The sequence below is a fragment of the Calidris pugnax genome, unplaced genomic scaffold (genome assembly GCF_001431845.1).
Source record: "Calidris pugnax isolate Ruff unplaced genomic scaffold, ASM143184v1 scaffold95, whole genome shotgun sequence".
In the NCBI taxonomy this organism is placed as follows: domain Eukaryota; kingdom Metazoa; phylum Chordata; class Aves; order Charadriiformes; family Scolopacidae; genus Calidris; species Calidris pugnax.
In genome coordinates, this window is record NW_015090885.1 from 5,945,633 (window position 1) to 5,962,280 (window position 16,648).

The 16,648-nt window shown below is 44.6% G+C and overlaps 1 protein-coding gene across 1 annotated transcript; it reads left to right on the forward strand.

Annotated features, from left to right (window-relative positions):
• Positions 1-1,674: 1,674 nt before the first annotated feature.
• Positions 1,675-16,648, forward strand: POGLUT1 (protein O-glucosyltransferase 1). Its single transcript, XM_014947388.1, has 11 exons — positions 1,675-1,744; positions 2,225-2,315; positions 4,789-4,932; positions 5,357-5,492; positions 7,980-8,101; positions 9,667-9,726; positions 10,742-10,841; positions 11,634-11,692; positions 13,740-13,907; positions 14,418-14,474; positions 15,104-16,648. The coding sequence occupies exons 1-11, from the start codon at positions 1,675-1,677 to the stop codon at positions 15,258-15,260; spliced, it is 1,164 nt and encodes a 387-aa protein (XP_014802874.1). The 3' UTR covers positions 15,261-16,648.

Sequence of the window (16,648 nt, forward strand, 5' to 3'; positions counted from 1 at the left end):
CCCTACAGTCACACAACCCACAGTTGATACTGGCATTCACTTGTGGCTTTGCACAGACTGAGCAGACACTTTGTGCCCAGAGTTTATCAGCTCTTGCAGATTCAGCAGGACTTCCAGTCTATAGAGTTAATCAGTCCTCAGGAAACCTTCACACTCCTTCTCAGCACGTGCTTTTCCTCTTTGGTTTGTTTCTGATAACTATTTCTCCATCCAAACCTACAGACACCTACAGGACCAATTCAGTTTTACACAAAAGAGGCCTTTATGACAAGTTGAGTTGGTGGCTTTTGGAGCTAATCACTCAGCTTTCACACTGTAGGTACAAATGTAACGTAAATGTGGCTCCTTCTTCTTAATGAGCTGCCACAGCACCTCTTTCTGGAATCAAGTTGGCCTCAAGTTGCACCAGGGGAGGTTTAGAATGGATATTAGGAAAAATTTCTTCACGGAAAGGGTTATCCAGCATTGGAATAGGCTGCCCAGGGAAGTGGTTGAGGCACCATCCCTGGAGGTGTTCAAAAGACGGGTTGACATGGTCCTCAGGAATATGGTTTAGTGATTTTTTATTGCTTATTTCTTATTTATTTTTTTGTCAGAGTTAGGTTGATGGTTGGACTAGACAATCTTTAAGGTCCCTTCCAACCTAGACGATTCTATGATTCTATGAATCCAAAATGACCAAGCTGGATATGGGCTAGAAGAGATGAAGTTTTGGTGTTGACCTTTGAATACATAGACCCCACAAGAGGAGACAGGCCTTCCCACACTTAACCTAGGGAGAAAACATTGATCAGCTGGTCTGGATTCATGTAGGACAGTTTCTGCTTAGTCCCATCCTTTCTTGCAGTGGGTTAATGAGCCTGTCTCCTGAAGGCTGACTCAAACACTAAGTGGAGGGTAGTTTTGAAGATTGCGTTCTTAGAAACCATTTTGCAAAAGAGAAGGTCCTGCGTGTTACATTGATGGCTCTCAACCACCAATTCTCGGTCCTTCTCTTTCACTTCTTTCTCGCAGGCCGCATCCCTGAAGCTGCAGAGGAGTTTATACACGTTGATCTAAACCTTTGTACCGTAAGGATGAGATTCATGACTTATCTCTGTACGATCAAATTGAATCAGGCCTTGGAGACAGCATGAGGTCGGGCCAGGAGAAGGGGCCTCTTACAGGTTAGAAAAATGGCTTGTCGAATTCAGGTGTCCAGGGAAGTTCCCCCCCCCAAAAAAACCCGAAGGGGGCGAGCGCCACCAGGCACACAAGATCTGTTTAAGGCTCGTGGGACTCCTGAGGGACACACGAGCTGCGCTAGGAGGTTATTTGGAGGGACTGTCACAGAGGCACGCTCAGATCCGCTCTGGGCAGCGGGTATTTTTGCAGCAGAAGCCCCATCTACTGTAGGCACCCTCCCCACGCCACTGCCTTTATTTCCCTAAGCTACAAAAGCCGCCTGCGATCACGACGTGCCACCCCCCGCCCCCCGGCGGGGGCGTCCCCCTCACACAGCCCTTGAGCGGGAAGGGACAACGCCGCCACTGAGCCGCTACGGGAACTACAGCTCCCAGCGAGCGCCGCCATCTTTGTGCTGGGCGGGCCGTGGCGCCCGCCGCCATCTTTGCTTGGGGCTTCACCCGGGCAGGGGTCGCGCATGCGCAGCAGGCGGTGCCGGCGGCGGCGACAATGGGGCGGGCGGCGGTGGCCCTGTGGGTTCTGGCGGTGGCTGTGTGGCGGACGGAGCTCGCCGCGGCAGGTGAGGGGCTTTTGGGGGTCCTTCGCGTCCCTTGGGCGTGAGGGGGTTGCTGGGAGTGAGAGCGGAACGCGGCCTCGCGGCCGGCGGAGAGGGTCGGTTACTCGGGCGGGAGACTGTGGGGACGCTGAAGGGGTCTCGCCGCCTCCCCCCCGCCTCCTCCTCTTCTTCCTCCTCCTCCTCCTCTTCTTCCTCCTCCTCAGCCCGGTCGCGCAGCTCCCCCGGTACTCCGTGATGGTCCCTTGAGGCTCCTCACAGCTTCCCTTTCAGTCCGGGGACCGTCGCGGGGTGCCCGGGTTGATGTCCCTTCCCCGGTCCCCCTCAGCTGGGTGGCCTCTCTCCTCGGCCGTGGTGGTGTGTTGTGGGACCTTGGTGCATCGGGATTGCCGGCTGGGCCAGAAGAAATCCTCTTCAGCCCCCCACTAGTTGCTCTGGTAGCCTAATGGATTAATCCCTCTGGCTTTTCCTTCCCGCCTCATTTAGATGCCAAGTGGAAAACGATAACGGAGCAAATTAAGAAAGCTGTGGAAGTCTATGAGCCCTGTGTAAAGGAAAATTGCAGCTGCCACCAAAGGTGAGAGGCTGGTTCCCTTCTGGCTGCACAGGCCTCTGGCTGTGAGCACTGATGGACTCAGTGTTGCTCACAAGTTTTTCTTGTGGGCTTTTAAAAGTGGAAGAAATTAAGTGGTGTGTGCAAAATATTTTAAAATAGCTAAATTAAGAAAGCTTATTACAGAACACAGATTCATTTAGTGTGATGGTGTGTTGTGTTTGCTCACTCCCTGTGCTCGGACGGGGCTTCCAGTGGAAGAAGAGAGGGCAGAATTGGAGGAGCGCTCTTTCTGGAGAGCTTAGCTCGCTGCTTGTGAAAATTGGAGTGGCAGTGGGTATTTAACAGGAAGATGCAAGTCCTGTTTACTTCTTTTATAACTATGGACTATTATGCAAAATGCCAGCACTCTGTCTGATCTTCCTACGGTGATTTAGTGCAGAGAGCTAGAGATTTATGTGTGGATGCAAGACCACTGTAGGCGGTACAAGTGTAGACACAGCCAAACCAAACTTCCCTTCTGTTCCCTCTGGTAGAGCATGGAGAATATTACAGGTGCGTAGGTCATCACTGTTATGTGGATAGGGACTGTAGGACTGGGTTTTTCTGGTATCTTTAAGCAATGTTTTTATTTGAAGGGCCAGAGGGCATACAGGGAAGAGCCAAAATATCCTTTTATGTTTAGGATTTGGATTCCAAATGCAAAAACACAGATGCCCAACTTTAAGTCTTCAATTTAAGAAATACCAGATGTGCTCGTTCATTTTGGGGGTGAGATGAGTGCTATATTGGCTTTTATTATTAGTTGAGTCATATTGGGCAACTGTTTGTGTGCTCTGGAGTTTTTGATCTTCATTGCTCTTGAAATATTGATGAGGAAAAGTCTTCTCTAATTTAGCCTTCCAGTCTTTTTCCTGAATTCCAATTTTGGTACAGCCTAAAGACATCTCCTGATCTTTAAATATATATTCCACCATCTCCTGCCCACCTTTGGGAAGAGCACCTTCCCAAGTGGCTCCAACCTCCAAACCTGCTTTGATAGATGATAGGCAATAGCAAGATGAAGTTACAATTGCTGTGGTTCTCCAAACTAGTTTTTGCTGCAGTGGTAGTTCATCTAAGGGTCCTTAAGGAGCACGGCTATAGTGACAGGCATTACAAAACAATCCAGGAAGATGATACGGCATCCATGCTGTGTAACACTTAAGAAACTCAGGTCATTTTCATAGCTGATTTGGATGTATGTAAATACATTGCAGAATGCTGAAAGCTAGCTACTTTTCCCCATATAACATATTCTACTTGTGCCTAGTCTTCTCTGACTCAGTGGCCAAGGGCTGAAGGTCCTAACTTGTTTGTTACTTACTTTCAGTTGTCACTTAAGTTACAATGACATGGATGTGCCATAAAACTGCAACTTTCTTCCTGTTCTCAAGCTCATTATATTTGTGTCCTTGCCAGGTAACTTATCCTGGGGTCAGCCCATGATTTCAGTGGCAACTTTTAATGTAGTTAAACTGTTTTCCACTGGATTACAAAATAGCAGAATCCTGGGGGCTGGAGGGTACCTCTTGAGTTCATGAAGTCTGACACCTCTGCTCGAGCAGGGTTGCCAGGACTGTGTCCAGTCGGGATTTGAATATCACAGAGAACAGAAACTCCACTACCTCTCTGAGTAGCCTGTGCCAGTGTTTGATCACCACCACAGTGGTATCACCCCTACATTGTTGCATTAAACCAAGGCATTGATGCAGCATCTACCAAAAAGTGAGGAGGACGTCTCCGTGGCTGTTACTTACTGTCTTACAGTGTTTGTTAACTCCTCCAAGGAGTTATATCTGAGGATCTTTAGACTAAATTCATATAACCTGCATCCTCCTTCTGCATTTTCTTACATGTGCAAGGTTTACATTTCCATACTGCATTCTTGGAGCTCACTGGTGATGTGCAGGTGTCACAGAATGTGTGCTACATAGGCCTCTCCTCCTGGGCTGCTTTTCACTGCACACAGCATTATTTTGCGATGCTGCTCCTTGTGACTAGACTCTAGCCTTCTTTTTTTAATGTTTAAATAGCATGACATTGTGTGAGGAATTTGATCTTGGTGTTGCCCATCGTTCATGGAAGGCCAGAGTACAAGCTTCAGAACTCAAAGGTGAAGTGAGCTGGAAGCTTTTTACCCATAACCTGCTGGGGTACGTAAGGTGCTTTCTGGGAGAGCAACTGGAGTTGTCCATGTTGATTTAGCCACAGAGTCCTGTGCTGGGCTTTCTGTTCGGGCAAACAGCACATGGATAGCCAGAGTGAAGCTTGAGTAACAGCTTTGAGTCCCTGAGTAACAGCTCTTCCAAGTGACTTAAGGTCTCCATAATGCCACAGGTAGCGGAGCTCTTGGAAGCTCCTTGTTTTAGCTAGGAGTCTGCTCTGTATACTGCAATAATTTAATGCACAGTATCTTCACTGTTGTATATAATAATGTCTGATTGTTTTGTTTCAGGGTCTGGAAGCAGGACCTGGCTCCTTTTCAAGGTGGCATTTCCAAGGAGATGATGTCGGATGTGGTGAGCCGGAAGCTCGGGACACATTACCAAATCATTAAGAACAAATTGTACCGTGAGCAGGACTGCTTGTTCCCTGCAAGGTAAGAGCTGTGCAGAAGGTCTCATCTCCCTAGCTGGGACACAGGAGAACTTCCCAATATGCCAAGTTGAAAGTCACAGAGCACAATGATATTCCAGAGGTCTGAATTCCTCAGCAGAGCAGGAGCCTAGAAACTTATATATGGGGCTTAAATGTAGCGAGGTAAGTGTCATTGTTTCACTTCAGTGTACAAAGGGTTGGTTGGTTGTGGCATCCTAGAGAAAGCTGTAGATCAGGCCAGGTACAACATGGTAAGTTATTTCATTGGTGTTTGTGCTGCGTTGTGGCTTAGAGGCTGCTATAGGAATTTCCCAGCCTGCATCATGGTATGGCTCAGGCTCACCATCTCTTCTGCTCCTGCACAAAGAGACTGACGGATTCTGCCTTCTCCTCCTAGCTCTTTGCCAAATGTTGTTTCTCTACAGATGCAGTGGAGTTGAGCACTTCCTTCTGGGGATCATCAACCGCCTCCCTGACATGGAAATGGTGATCAATGTGCGAGACTACCCCCAGGTTCCCAAGTGGATGAAGCCCATTATCCCAGTCTTCTCCTTCAGTAAGGTGTGCCCACCTTTAAAAGCTGAGCATTTCTGAGACATGCATGTCTTTATCTTGGGAACATGTTTTTGAGTGTGGTTCCCCATAGTTTTTCTGTGGGTTAAATTTACTTGCTCTTTTTTTTATGTTTCCTTTCGCTTCCAGTTTTCTGGCAGACAGACTTGCAGATTTATTCAATAGAACAGTTTTTCCCTTCATTAGCTTCTCTTCCAGGTCCTCCTCTGCCACAGTGCAATGATGCACAGCTGGATGAGAGATGTGCCAGCATCTCTGTCACATTTAACAACGCTTCTGTTAAAATTGTAGTTGTAGTTTATCAGCATTGTTAAGGATTTTTAATCATAAGTCAGCTGCCATACAGTTAATCTCATTTAATATGAATATTTTAGTCCTCTTTTTTGGTACCACAGATAAGCATTTCTTATCTTCTTTTCTGTAATATTGCTGTCTCCTGTGAACCCTTTTCCAGTGGATTCCCTTTTCCATCTGCAAACATGCAGAGACATGCAGAGGTACACACACTTATAGAGATATTTACTCTCTGCTGCTGTTCCCAGAGTCAGGAACCCTCTCGTATGTTTTCCTCTCCCAGTGTTAAACCTGACTGTAGCATAGTGTCTCATCCTTTCCAACAAAATATTGTTACACCTCAAGCTTCAACTAATCTTGCTTTGCCTTCTTGTATACCCAATATACCCAAATCCTGGACTTTTGCTACCTAACTCTGTCCTTGGCTGAGGCCCAGCAGTTAGATGCAAAAAGAAGCAATAAACCATTTGCTTTTGCCAGTTCAAGCCCTATTCTGTTTCTGCCCACTTGTAGCCTCTTATTCTGAACCCAAGTCTTCAGCTCATGCAGTTTGAACCATAACATGATCAATGACTATTAGCTAGTCCCCAGCCATCCTAAAGCTCTCTCTAGAATTTCAGTACAGCATGTCACTTGATAACCATGTTTGCTGCCAAATGTAGTAGTAAAACCAGCTGTCTTGCCCCTTGACCATTGCAGAGCCTTAACTCTAGCCAGCAGAGCCCAAACTGATGCAGAGCAGGTTACAGGAGTTAAATTTTTGCAGCCGTATTTGTCATCTTGCCCCTGGGTGCCTCGTGGGATTCCACAAGGAACTGAGTTCTACAGTACCATTGTCCTATGTCTCAACTGTAACCTCAGTCCTGTCCTTAAGTGAAACCCAGTGACCCAGGCACAGCTCACATTTAGCTAGCTGGTGTTTGGAAGCGTGCTCCAGGATGCTGGTCCAGGGGGCTTTCTAAGACTGAGAGCATAAGGGCTTGCAGGATTGTCCTATTCTGCATCTCAGAAGGCCAACCCTGGGGTGGTGGTAGAGCTGTCGTGGTTTGTTATCGATGCCTGTTTGTAGCAAGACTGAGAAGGAGCAGATCATAGAAGCACACACTCATTTAAGTTGGAAGGGATCTCAGAAGGTCACCCAGTCCAGCACCTCACTCAGAGCAGGACCGACTAGATCAGGGTGCTCCAGGCTGTGTCCTGTGCAGTTCTGAGCACCCTTGAGGACAGGGTGTCCACAGCCAGCATTTGATCTTTTTCAAAATGAAAACATGTTTCCCAGTATCTGACTGGAATTTCCTTTCTTGTAATGAAAGCCTGTTGTCTCTCATTCTGTCTTTGTGCTTCTCAAAAGAGTCTGCCTCCATCTTCTCTGAACTCTTCCATTAGGTAGTAGAAGACAGCATTTAGATTCCTCCAAGCCTCTTTGTCCTGTGCATGAAGAAACCCATTCCTCAGACCCTGTTTATATGCCATGTGCACTAGCCTCCTAACTACCTTGGTGGCCTTGGACTCTCTCCAGCTGACAGATGGATAATTGTATAGGAAGTTTATTACTAGTGCAAGGAAGTGCCTATAGTCTGGTTTCATGAAAGGATTTAGACTTACTTAAGTGCTGGTCTTCCCTATGGTTAAATGAGGAATTAAGCATCCAAATAGGAATGAGTAACTGAAATTCTTACATGACTTGGGTATTTGTTGCAGTGAATTGTTAAGTGATCTCTAGGAAGGCTGGGATGAACCGAAGTGTTGGAAACCTAAATGTCAAAGTGTCTGTAAGTGCGTCTGTCTCTGAGGAGATAATAATAATATCTCTTAACTTATGACCAGTAGAAAATACTGTAGCTAGCACAAGCCTTTAGAAAGGTGAGTGGAGCTCAGGTCTCCTGTTCTTTACTAATCAACTGTATCATGGATCTCTTTTTTATTATTTTCTAACATGAAAGTCCCATCATGCAACAAGACATGGCCTTTTTTACATCATCGAAACACTTCAGTATTGGGTTGTCTTCATATGAACCCCAGCGACGCTGTGGGGACAGCAGAGCTCTCATGGCTGCTTGTGCAACAGTAACAGAGAAAGCCAACAAAACTCCCAGAAGGGATGTTCCTTACTGGTGGGTTCAGTCAGTAAACTGAAGTAGATACCATTCTTATTCTTACATTACTCTCCTTTTTCTTAAGACACCTGAATACAATGATATCATGTATCCTGCCTGGACATTTTGGGAAGGAGGACCAGCCGTTTGGCCAATTTACCCTACAGGCTTAGGGCGCTGGGACCTCATGAGAGAGGACCTCAGAAGGTATGTTTTGGAAATGGATATGTAGAGGAGGAGGTTTAATGGAAGGCAAACTCACAGTAAAAGCCATCTAGCATTGGTCGGCATTAGGGTAACGTTGAAGTCAAAGACCATAGGTCTGTTGGCCTGTGATCTGTCCTGGTACCTCGCATTAATTACTTACAGCCTAACTGCTGTATAAGAATTCTCCATGGAAACCTCAGATGATGTAACTAGAAGTTATAATTGGCTCCTCTGTTTCCAGCATTTTAGTGAGGAATGCAGAGGACAAAGTATACACGTTCTTCGTGCTGTCAGGGCCAGATAACTATCATTTTTACTGGGACAGGGTTTGTCAATAAAGCAGCAATTATCTTTTGCCTGCAGAAATCTCCCTTCACACATGGAAATATTTTCCTTTGTTTCCAACTACTTCTCTAAGAGCTGTGGTTTTTTCACTGCAGGGATGATCCAGGATGTTTGTATAAGCTTCTGGAAGGGTAAAAAAAAAAAAAAGCCTTCCTTAGATCTGCTTTTACTTGGGTATTGAGCAATAGAGAAACCTGGAATCCTTCCCAAGAATCAAGAATCGTTACTGGGCTGAGAGTAAGGCAGAAGACATTTCTGACTGGGAGTCTTTTTTTGGCAGGATCTTTGACTATTAGCAGAATAAGGGGCTGTTTCCCATGGAGAGTGACAAACAAAATATGCAATAGTGAGTGAACATAGAAACATAACAAGAAAGAAAACACCTTGATGTCAGTCATTTGACAGCAGAATGTAATGTTGAATGTTTCCCTCTTCAAAATCTGAAGATCTCAGGGACTAATCGTAGCAGAAGCCTAATGTGATATATTATAATGAAGGTCCAAAGCATTTACTTACCCTTGCTTTCCTGGTAAAGCCCACGTGTGTCACTGGTGTACAGGCAGGTGCAAAGATTGACCTGAGCAGATCAGTTTAGGGATCAGGACCTACATGTCAAGCCAGGTGCAACAAAAAAAGTACAACAAAGTTCCCCAGAGGGAGGGAGGGAGGTGACTGCACTGACAGAAATAAAACATATTAACAGCTATTTTGAGGGACTCGCTTAGATTTAAAATGAAAGGTATTTGGGAAAACAATGGAGCCCTGTGCTTTAAATGCCAAACACCAGGCAGGCTTTTTTGTTGCTGTTGTCTGGTTTAGGTTTTTTTTGAATGGGAAAAGACAGTGATTAGACACTCTCTATTTTGCACTATCCATATTCAGTGAAGTACAGAGAAATAAAGCAACAGTGCAAAAAGTGGATTCAAATTTTAGGTAAATTTTAATACCTTAAAGGTTTAGTGAGGTAATTGTGTGTAATTCATTGTTTTGACTGAAAGGTATTCTGAAAAGTAGCCTATATCATGTTGCCTTAAATACAATATTCACAGGAAAACCTGTTTCATTGGACCTGTCTGAGAGTTTTTTCTGCTTTAATGAAGAAAGTGATTTCCATCAAAAATGAAGAATAATAAAAAGAGATCATGCTGTGAAAACTGATGAGAACACTATTTCATGATTTTATTAAATCATTTATTGCCATGTATAAAAAATATTTTCAGATCTGCAGAAAAATGGCCATGGATGAAAAAAATCTCTAAAGGATATTTCCGAGGATCCAGGTGAGCATATTTTCCTGCAGTAGGAGATTCTACCAACATGTGCTGTGACAGCTGTCTGTATGCAGAAATTTCTGCATCTCCAAGACCTAAATAAGTGCAACCCAGAAGGTATTTTTTAAAAGTAAGGAAAGTGATACATTTTTGTACAGCAACATTTCACCATTAGGGATTCTCCATAAGAATTGCCGTTTGCAACTAGTTTATTATAATAGTTTAATATTGGAAACAGAAGCTGTGATGGATTGGCTACGTTATTTCTTAACGAGTAAAACTGTCGCACTAGGAACCAGCTTGTTTTGTTCTGTGAAGGGAACTGCAGGTGCCAGATACAAATCTAAAGATTTTATATTGATGTGCATGCTTCTTGCCACTGTGAATACTTGATGCACTATGCAAGTGCTCGACAGTGAATCAACAAGTGTTCTTAAGTTACCTCATCCGTGGGAGATAGATTGGTTTTGCCCTCTTTCCAGTGACAGTTTGAAAGCAGTGTTAGGCCCTACTCCTTTTTGTTCCTCCAACACTTCGCTCCTCCTCCATACCCAGTAGGGATGGATATGATGCCTTACTAGGTAGGCTCAGGAGGTGATGGAGAAGTGAGTCTCAGGGATGTTGTAACCTTGTTTATCAGTAGTGTTTTAAATTAGTATCAGAGGGATCAAGTGCTGAAGATGCTTAGCATCTCTTAGAGCTCTCTGACTTAGAAGGGAGTTAAAGTATTTGGCACCCTGAAGGAAACATCTCTGCTGATTTGTCCTGGGAATTGCTTAAATAATACTATTGAATATTTAGTAAGTGAAATAAAGAAACAGGGCCTCAAATCATTCTGGTGCACATTAACATTCTTTTCTACTAACACACCCTTGAACAGAAATACACTGTATGATAGGCACTTAAAGCTTTTGTGGGACGTAAGGAGGTCAGCCTTGTAAAGAGGCAGGGTTTTGAGTCCTGTAGTTTGTTAGCTGTGTTGGGTGAGGTGGATTGGCAATGACTGACAGCTTTTCTTTTGCAGAACGAGCCCTGAGAGAGATCCCCTCATTCTACTGTCCCGAGAAGACCCAGAACTTGTTGATGCTGAGTACACTAAAAACCAGGCTTGGAAATCTGAGAAGGTGTGTGGGCGTTGTCTTGTCTCCTGAGTGTGAAGGCCAGAAAGGGTAGCATTGCAAGATGGCTTTGATGATTGAGAAGCATCTTGTTGGAGACTTGTGGGTGATCCTCTGGGGTGGGGGAGGCTTGTAATTCCTTTGATGGCCACATCTGACAGATGAAAGGAAGGAGTCTCCAGAGCCTGGCAGGCCAAGCATTTTTCTTCCATCTACGCTTTTTGTTCAAGGAAACCAGCACACATAAGAAAATGAAGCTATGCCAATTCTCTCCTCTTCCATTACTACCAAAGTAGCCAACTCTTCTCCTTCTAACCCTGAGCTGCCTGTGTGGTGCTGGCAGTCTTTTTAAACCTTTTTTCTGTCATCTCCATAGTTTGGTCTTGTTCTTGGTAACTTTCTGTTAACTGTTGCTGATAACTTTTTAGTTCCATACTTAGTCTACAGTCCAGCTCTCTCCAGACAGTCCTGGCTAATCCAGTTACGCTTGGCTTCACATAATCCATTGTCCCAAGCTGTTTTCCACTCTGTAGCTGCCAACTGAACATTATCATTTAATGTGTTTGTGCTGGCATTTGCTTACAGGCAGTGTGTAATTTACTGATTTATTTTTTTCTTGTTTGAGGGGCTGGGAGTTCTTCATAATACTTCTAAAAGCCCACCAGAGAAGGTTTTCTCAGAAGTGGGAATGGAGGGTTTTGAGACTTCAGCTTTGTTTCTAGCTGAGAAGGAAAACAAATATTAAATCGCTATATAAAACTTCTTGATTATTTTTTTTTTAATTCTCTTTATTTTAAGGACACCTTAGGGAAGCCTCCTGCAAAGGAAATTCCACTGGTTGATCACTGCAAATACAAGTAAGAGTTTTGATTAGTAAAGCTGTTCAAGGGCTGAGGGTTATTTCTTTCCTTGCATGGTGCAAGGTCTCATTTTATTTTAAGACCTGATTCCAGCAACGAGCTCCATGCAGACAGGAAAGCTTGAGAACAGACACAAGGCAGTTGGGGGAAGTAAAGGTCTTAGATCACTAATAAACATATAGATTGAAAATTGTATTTTATTTTCTTAATCATAAAGGTTTTGCATCAATTTTTCTTTATATTCCTGTACCAAGCTGTGCATTCAAAGTTATTTTTTCGGTGCTACAGTGATAGCATTACTGTCTTCAAAGACATACAGAACTAAGGAATCATGTCTTCATACGCATACTGGGGCAAGTGTTCCCACTGGATGTAAGTAGTAAGAGAGTGAAACTGAAGTATAATGGAGCAGATATAGTATTGATTGGTAAATTGTATGTTGTTTGGGAGAATGTCGTTTTGATTTACAAAGGATTTTATTTTTTAACTAGTTCAGGGAGGGTTTTTTGTGTAATATTCTTGTAGGTTTCTGTATAAAAATATAAACTCTTAGGGTGTATGCAGTTGTATGGTGCTTTTGTTTTCTGTTTTGCTTTAAAATTACCTAGTTATGATTCTGCCAGCTAGAATCTGCTGATATAAGAAATGTCATTTGGCTGGATCTGTGTTTTTCTGCAAATGTGATTGACTCTTCTCATTTTATATTTCACTAAACTGTTGCCCAGATTTCTCCCTTCTGTTACGCATGGACTTCCCAACTCCTCGTGTCTCCGAAGCCCCTTGTACAGTATGGACTGAGATGTTCTGACACATTTTTGTCACAGCCCAGGGTCTGGTAGAGTCAACATGAACTTCTCGTTGCTTCCTTCAGTGCAGGTGCTGTGGCAGGCTGGCTGAGGCAGCCCTCAGTGACTTGGCTGAGGTCACGGGTGGTGGGAGCTGTGTCTGGAATAGAACAGAGACATTTTCTTGCTTCCAGCCCACTGCTCTTGCTGCATCTCTACACGTATTTCCTCAGTTTCTAATATGATGAGCTCCTTGTCCCTGCCTTGAGCTCCTAGGTAATACAAAGAATGCAAAATAATTTCAGATTTACTCCTTGTCGTTTACTGCTGATCTAAGTTTAGCTATAATTCCCACCTCAGCCCATATATATGTAATATCCCCACTTCACCCAAAATAGCTTCATTAAAGGAAGAAGTCCCTTCCCCCAGCCTAAAATGTTTGACTTCAAAGATTAGTTGTATGTACTGAGGGGTTTTACCCACAGGAAAAACAGCTTTCCATATAATTGGAGAAATGTGGGTTTAAAAAGCAAGCAAGCAAACAAACATCCCTCTGAGATACAGTTTGCTGAGAGAAATCTTCCCCCAGTCAAGTCCGCTTTACTAACTTGGCAGAAAACAGTGAAAACAAAATTGTGGATTCTTTGTTATCTGCAAAGTCCATCTGTTGTGCGCTAGCCTGTTTAACCTCCTAGGGTTGCATTCCCAAGTTAATATGAAACAATTAGATTCAGATTAAAGCAGAATCCCAGAAAAAAAAAAACCCAAACCAAAACCCCGACTGAGATAGATGTGGCAAAGCAGAACAATGAACAAAAAAGCTCACTGCAAGACAACAGAGAATTGGGGGAAAATCTCTTTGTGGTAACAGAGTCTGTGAAGTAAGGAGTCCCAGGATCATCATCCATGTTGTGACCTTCCATGCCTTGGTGGCAGTTGCCCATGAGACCTCTTTTGGTTTGTCGTGGGCAGGTGTCTTTATCAGAGGTCAAGCAGCACGCCTTGATTTTCAACCTCATTTCTGTGGGCAGCAGAAACTCACCTACCACATCCTTAGCTTAGCTCACCTGTCCTGTGAGGAGCTTCAAATCAACGTCTTCCCCTTGTTTCAGTGACAGGTGCTTGGCTCAGTGTGAGGGAGACCCCCCAGTCCCTACCTGTGAGGAGGCTGGTTGCTACTCAGAGCCCAGTTTCTCAGTGTGCTTTCTCACAAAATGCCAGGTGCAATCAGGTCCCTCTCTTTGTTTCTCCTTTTAAAGGTATCTGTTTAATTTCCGGGGAGTGGCGGCCAGTTTCCGGTTGAAACACCTTTTCTTATGTGGTTCACTCGTCTTTCACGTTGGAGAAGAGTGGCTGGAGTTCTTCTACCCCCAGCTGAAGCCTTGGGTCCACTACATCCCCGTCCGATCAGACCTCTCTAACGTCAGGTGTGATACCTCAAGTGTGCTCAGCGGAGCATTGTATGCCACGGAAAACACTGCTGTATTTGGGAAGGCAGTTTGGTTTGCGTTACGCTGAGGAGGGCCTCCACTCCTAGGCATCAGAGAAAGGCTCGGGGAGGTCATGTTCTTTTCTCTTTGTTACTGTCCCCAAAGAATCTTTGGCTGTTATTACTCAAAGAGTAGTTTCACCAGGGTGTGGAGGTCTGTCACCTTTACTGAAAGCAGGCACTAGGCACTTACATTTGCAGCTCAGATGAGGGGAGGAGAAATCTATTGCTGGGCCAAAAATGTGTCAGCTCCTAGATTTCAGCATGCTGTCCAGAACCTATTGAGAACAACTGAGAAGGGCAGGTTTCTTCTGTGCTCTGAAATGAGGAGCACTTGTCTCTCGCTCACTTGTAGATCCCTAATCTCATCCTCCAAAATAGTTTACCTAAGGGACAATGTTCACCACTGAATTAGTTGTTTCATGGCATGTTTTTTTCTTCGTTTTAGGGAGCTGTTGCAATTTGTAAAGGAAAATGATGCCATAGCCCAAGAAATTTCAGAGAGGTAAGTTGTGTGTCCTTTCTGGCTATCAGGGACTCTTCTTCCAAAGCCTTTTCTTATGCAGCTTTTGAAGGGGTTACCTATCAAAGACAACCGAGTATTGATAGGACACGCTATAACTGATCTTCTGCAGTAACAGCAGGAGGGTTGGGAAACTTGTACCGAGCTGGGGGAACCAGAGAACAAGATTTTATGCTCAGGTCTTTGGTTCAGACATGACCCGTGTCAGAAACCCCCCTGAAAGCGATCAGAAATTGGGAGCTTTCATCTCAGTATGGGGTGAGTTGGCCCCTGGGAACTGTGTCTGCATTATAAGCGTTACATATCCAGGCTGGCAGCGACTGGCTTCTGAAGCAGCACGCATCGGTGCTGCTCAGCCTGGGCCTGATACGTGAAATCTGATGTTTATTATCCCAGATAACAAATACCATCTTGAGGATAACAAAAGCACTGCAACTGGCAGAGCTGAGCGTGAATGAGAATTGTGAAATTAAAATAGAGGGTACAGAGCAGTGTGTGTTGTTTCTCTATTTGAAACACAGAAGAGTGAAAGTTGATATACACATAAAACAAAAGCAAAAACTCTTGTAGGAACTGGAAATTGATTCTGACTGTGCCTTGTGTGTCTCTAGGGGACGCCAATTCATCACCGAGCACTTGCAGATGGAGGATGTCTCTTGCTACTGGGAGCATCTGCTGTCTGAATATTCCCAAGCCTTGACTTACAAAGTGAAAAGGAGGAAGAGCTACAGCGAGATCGCTCCTGAACGGCTGAAAACAGAATTGTAGAGACTTCTCTGTTTTTCCCTTCAGCTCAAACTGATCTCAGTGGAAATCTGAAGATCAGTGTATCTTCTTTCTTGGTCTCTCAGACTTCTTATCCTTTCCACTAGAACTACAGAGAACAGCAATAGGGTAACTTTGAAATGGTTCCCATCCAGTGGGAGCTGGTCGTAGCGTCGCCCTGAGAACATTAAGTAGAATGTTGGATTATGGTGATTTTAATGGGGTGGTTATGCTCCTGTCTGGAAGAGGGTTGTTAGCATTTGGGACTTAGTTACTACTTGTCTCAGAATGATCCTAAATCCCATGTGGGCAATGAGAAGACTTCCTGTTAACGTTACTGGACTTTCAACCAAGTCCTCTCTACTTGTGGGCAAGGTACACTCAGCTGGGAGACACGTGCCCCCTTTTTTGGCAAATGGTGAATGTTTTCTCACCTGTGTGACAGCACTTGGGATATTAGGTGTTGCCTGACAGAAGCAGGTACTACTGGGATTTTGGGTAACTTTTTTTAGGTAGTTTAGAGATCACTTTTCTGATGCTTCTGTCAGGTTTTTAAAGAGCTTGATGGTAAGGCTTTGATATGCCACTGAAAGGACAAATGGTCCTTGCACAGTTAACCTACCTACCTCATAGAGGAGTGGCCAGTGATGATGATGATGGTGCCACAGTGCTAAGCCAGAGAAGCAGACACTCGAGCAGTTGGCAACTGATCTAAAGACGGTTCCTCCTCCAGCAGATGAGCTGGGTGCCCACACAGCCACGCAGAACTGAGCCCCTGTTAACAAGCTGTTCCCGCTTGGCTGGCCAGATACACTGTCCCTGGGTTCTTAAGTGTATGCAGAGGTAGTCAGCTCTTCTTTTTTTCCAGATGTTCACAGATTCTCTGCTCTGATCCCCTTCTGTAATCTTTCCAGGGTTGGTTTTGGGTCTGGGTTGTTTTTTGTTTTTTTTTTTTTTTGAGCTGGTAGCATGTCTGCTGGCTTCAGTATTTGCTTTTCTTTCCCACTGCTGTTACACTTCTTTTCTCACGTCTTTCACCCTGGTTGAAGGAATGTCTTCAGCCACACAACGGCAGCTGCTCCTCACATTGCTCGTTTCGGGGTCAGTCACAGGTTGCTTGCACTCACTGTATTTATGCCATTACAGGCTGCTCAGCCCAGAGGGAATGTGACTTCCCAAACGCTTTGTGTCCCCTGGGTTGGGAGAGCCCTGCTAGCAAGCAACATCTTCCCAGGCATCCAGGCAGGTGCTTAGAAGAGCGTGGGCAGCAGCGCAGGATCCCAGGGGAGCCACTGCCTCCAATGGGAACACCCTTAGAATCATAGAATTGTCTAGGTTGGAAGGGAACTTTAAGATCACCTAGTCCAACCATCAACCTAACTCTGATTTAA